At 40.0% G+C, this 4846-nt stretch overlaps 1 protein-coding gene across 5 annotated transcripts in view; it reads left to right on the forward strand.

The window, feature by feature from the left end:
* Positions 1–1148, forward strand: part of plh (pasang lhamu) — a 69916-nt gene extending 68768 nt beyond the window's left edge. For all 5 annotated transcript variants that reach the window (XM_089462156.1, XM_089462159.1, XM_089462158.1 and 2 more), the window contains exon 4: positions 873–1148. In XM_089462156.1, coding sequence (XP_089318282.1) covers positions 873–1094 — 222 coding nt within the window. In that variant the 3' untranslated portion in view covers positions 1095–1148. The remainder of the gene's footprint in view (positions 1–872) is intronic.
* The last annotated feature ends 3698 nt before the right edge of the window (positions 1149–4846 follow it).

The following is a 4846-nucleotide window of genomic DNA, read 5'->3' on the forward strand; positions in this document are numbered from 1 at the left end:
CATATCAAGTTTATCATTAAAAATCGATAACTCATCCCGATCTTTTTTTATCGATAAAAAACCTTATCGAAAACCAATTATAAAATTATATCTTCTACACCCTTATTGCTAGAGTCTCCAAATTTTTAATGTATGCTTATATGCAATTTATACAATTTCGGTTTTTGTTAAAATTTACCCCCCACCCTTAAATTCACCCCCTCGCCATCACTTTTGTAAAAAGCGTATTTCAAATACTAGAGACTTGGGCTTTGGAATGTACACACATATTTACCATATGATTACACTCTAAAAGTTTCATTAAGATCGTATGTCTACAAAAGAAATTATTTAACAAATAAATTCTCATAATATTGCCCACACTGCAGCGCAGCCCAAGCGCAGTCGCTGCTTACTGCGCAGTTAGCAGAGCGCAGACTTATGCGTGCGTGTGGATGCATGTGTATGTATGTGTGCATAAAAGAAGTGCAGAATGATTAGAATATCAGCTTGGAGGGTTCAGGGTATCTCCTAGTCGAGCAGTCTCGACTGGAGCTTTCTTACTTGTTTTCTTTGTTGTTGACTTTTGGCTGGGCCAAAAATAAATATCATTTTCACAAGTTTCCCAATGGCCGACGGCAGCAAATGTGGCCAAAAGTGAAAATGTGAAATGCCAAAAGGCTTTTTTAATTAACAACATTAACAAAATGCCTCGCCCATACACACACATTCAAATACACCAACTTTGCTCGTAAATAAAATTTTTTTTGTTTTGTTTGCAAAAATTTCCTCTCCACTGTCACATTATAACAATTTTGTGCGCTGGCACTTAAAATTATGCCACGCCCATAAACGCACTATCTTGATGTCTACCTCTCTCTCTCTCTGTGCAGGTTAGCGATAAGTTCCTGGATGCCTACAAGGTCGGCATTATTTATTGGCCCTGCGTGCAAACAGTTAACTTTGCCTTTGTTCCGGCCAGAAATCAGGTAGTTTTCACCTCCTTTTTCAGCATGTGCTGGACCACGTTCCTGGCCTATGTGAAATTCCTGCAGCTGCATCCTCCTGTCGATGTTGACCATCATGCCGTGGACATACACTTTTTGGAGATGTGAAGAGATTGAAGCACATTTAAAATAAACCTAAATAAATATTAACTTTAATTCTAATTATGTTTACAGCTGTATTTTATTTTCGGAAATTCAGTTCTTGGCCTGACCTCACTTAAATTGCCTCTCATTTCGTTTGTTTGTCACTGCGAGCACGTATGTACACACCCTGTATACCCTATAATATACCCTGCACTTAAGGCAGCCATTAATTGTCGCTGATAAATGGATTGTGATAAGTTTTGTTGCTTTAGTTGGCGTCGCGCTGTATTATACTCCATGTGGCACACTCACACACACAGCCAACCCCATTGACTTGGGTCACATTTATTGCCGTTGTTTTTTATCATTTCATATTAAAGTAACTAATTAACGATCTGTTCTTTTCTGTTCTGTTCTGTTCTGTTCCACACATCATATTAGAGCGACGTCTGTGTCTGCGGCGTGTTTTATGGCGCTCGTGGGAGAGCAAATGGTCTTGGCGGCTGCCACTGGGCACTGCATGGGGCTTAGTTTTAACGATGGTGTCAAGCATTTTACTAGCTAATATGCCAGGGGATATTAAAGAGCTGCACATGACAGAGCTAAGCCAAAGAATGAATACTCTATTAGACAGAGGGATTCATTTCGAATTTTTATTGGGCCACAGTTATGACATAATATGGAGTGAGTCGGCTAAGATTGCTGAGCAGCTGGCAGTAACTGAGCTGGATCAAGATAACTTGAAAAACATAAAAGAGCTTGCTTAGCATAACTTAAAAACATGCAGGAACTTATATGACATGTGTGGTAATCTGATATAGTTCATATATTATTTATATGATCTATGGGTTCATAAAAAACGTAAATGCCAAGCCTAATCTTGATAATTAACAGAAGATATGAGTTGTTTTTACAAAAAGTACCTTGATGAAAGACGTAGACAAATCAAGATTAATGTAGGTAATTTTAGAGCAAACTTAAGTTCTTTATACTTTGCATCCATAGAACACGCTTCGATTAGGTAAAGTTCTAAAGTTCTATCTAAAACAACTTCAATTATAATTGCTTAAAGCAGAGACTAGTTTAAAGATTCAATATATTTCATATATGTACATAGGAGTATTTTCACATATTAAAAAGATTAATGTATGCGATAGAAATATTATCAGAGAAATGGAAAAGGAAAATTTTCTTTTTAGGAAAAATAAATTTTCCGTTTCAATTTAAATACTACAAGAGAGATAGTTTAATTAGAGCAGATTTTAGGGTAACATCTGACAACTCTGACATATGCATATTTGCAGTCCGCAATCAAGTCGAAAGCTCGAAACGAAATCCAAATGAAAGTTGGGCATCAAATTGACCCGTTTTATTTTACATATGCGCTTCAAAGAGCCGTATATCAAAATTAATATGGATTTGTGTTTGGTTTGTTTGTATATTTCTCTCTCACTCTTCGTTTATTTTTTTCGCTTGCTTTTTGGGCTGCATTTAAATGCGAAACCATATTGGGAGAGTGTCTGGAGGGGGTTTTCAGGGATTCAGAGTGCTCGACATGCGGCGTCTGCGTGCCGAATGCGAGCTGAATGCATAAATAATGCCGATTTAGATTATTCTGAAACAGGCAGGCGAAAATAAAATAAACAAGTAAGAAAGCTCCAGTCGAGACTGCTCGACTAGGAGATACCCTGAACCCTCCAAGCTGATATTCTAATCATTCTGCACTTCTTTTATGCACACATACATACACATGCATCCACACGCACGCATAAGCCTGCGCTCTGCTAACTGCGCAGTAAGCAGCGACTGCGCTTGGGCTGCGCTGCAGTGTGGGCAATATTATGAGAATTTATTTGTTAAATAATTTCTTTTGTAGACATACGATCTTAATGAAACTTTTAGAGCGTAATCATATGGTGAATATGTGTGTATATTCCAAAGCCCAAGTCTCTAGTATTTGAAATACGATTTTTACAAAAGTGAGGGTGAGGAGGTGAATTTAAGGGTGGGGGGTAAATTTTAACAAAAACCGAAATTGTATAAATTGCATATAAGCATACATTAAAAATTTGGAGACTCTAGCAATAAGGGTGTAGAAGATATAATTTTATAACTGGTTTTCGATAAGGTTTTTTATCGATAAAAAAAGATCGGAATGAGTTATCGATTTTTAATGATAAACTTGATATGCGCGCTGTAATTACGAACATTTAAAAAAAATTTGAAGTCTCTAGCTCTTATATCTTCTGAAATCGACGCGTTCATACATACGGACGGACGGACGGACGGACGGACGGACGGACGGACGGACGGACGGACGGACGGACGGACAGACAGACGGACAGGGCCAAATCGACTCAGCTCGTCGCCCTGATCAAGAATATATATACTTTGTGGGGTCTGCCACGCCTCCTTCTGCCTGTTACATACTTTTAACAAAACCATTATACCCTGATTTCCCATTTTCAATGGGTTCAGGGTATAAAAACAATATAAACTACAGTCAAACGATGAGAATGACGAGGATGACAACGCAAATGACGACGACGACGGCGACGACGATGATGGCGACGAGGCTGATAATCAGCCATGGGTTGTTCGAATTAGTATGGAAATTTATGCAAGGCAAGAGGCTGAGGAAAAGCGAAACCGCAAACATACGCACGCACAACCACACACACACACGCACGCACATGTGAGGTAAAAACTCTCTTATCAGTGGCCATGGAAAACGTGGCGCACTTCCTGATCTCTGCTGTTTCCCTCCCTGTTTCGCTCTCTCTCTCTCACTCTCTCTCTCGCACATCGTCCAGCTGTGAAAAACAATTCGAACTGAAAGTTTCATTAAATTCACCCAACCACACCCCACTCCACCCCGCCCTGACGACCGGCGCTGCCTTAGCCGACGCCTGGCAAGGCAATTTCCTATCCACCGAGCGCCCATTTCTCAGTGTCGCTGAAGTTCGCCTTTGTTGTTGTTGCTGTTGTTGTTTTATAGCGCATTAATTTCGAAAGTAGCGCTACGTGTGCCAAAAATCATTAGCAACGGAATTACGCTCAATGAAATGCAGTCAACGTCGCGACGTCTGAGCAGGGGCACGAAAGATAGAAAGAGGCAGGGAGAGAGAGAGACAGGGCCATCAAACAAACCAACAAAATAAAAGGGGGCAGATAATAAAGCGTGGCCAGGCTGAGGCTGAGCGCTGGGGAACAGCGACGTGGTGTTACGGAAAGTTGCGTCGAATGCCTGACGCCCGGCCAACCAGCCAACCAACCAACCAACAAACCAAGTAAGCAACCAACCTACAGAGCGACCGACCGACCCAGAGCCCATCCCAACGGCAGCAGTTCGTAAAGCGCTGCTTATAAATTCACCCTAACGACAAGTTAAATGCCCAACGTCGAGGGTTCGAGTTTGACTTCTGCCTCGGCGCTGGCAAGGCAGTAAGCGGGGGCGGAGAGGTAGCTAACAGGAGCACAGGGTAGACCGAAGCGCAAATGCTCTTACTAAATCAAAGTTTAAGATTAACGGGAAATTTGTTTAATTAACTGAAATTTAATAAATAAATTCAAGCAAAATATTAGCAAACTCTATATATGTAATACATATGTATACATATATTTGTGTTTCATTAGAGGCATGTATATATTTATAAATACTTTCAAAATTCTGCTAATATATTGAATGTTAATGACAGTTCAATATTCTAGAATATCATCATATGATATTCTTATCTACTATTTCTCTGTATTCCGCTATTTAGGTAGATCGGACA

Source organism: Drosophila arizonae, chromosome 2, assembly GCF_054131065.1.
Source record: "Drosophila arizonae isolate 15081-1271.41 chromosome 2, UAZ_ARI_1.0, whole genome shotgun sequence".
In the NCBI taxonomy this organism is placed as follows: Eukaryota; Metazoa; Arthropoda; class Insecta; order Diptera; family Drosophilidae; genus Drosophila; species Drosophila arizonae.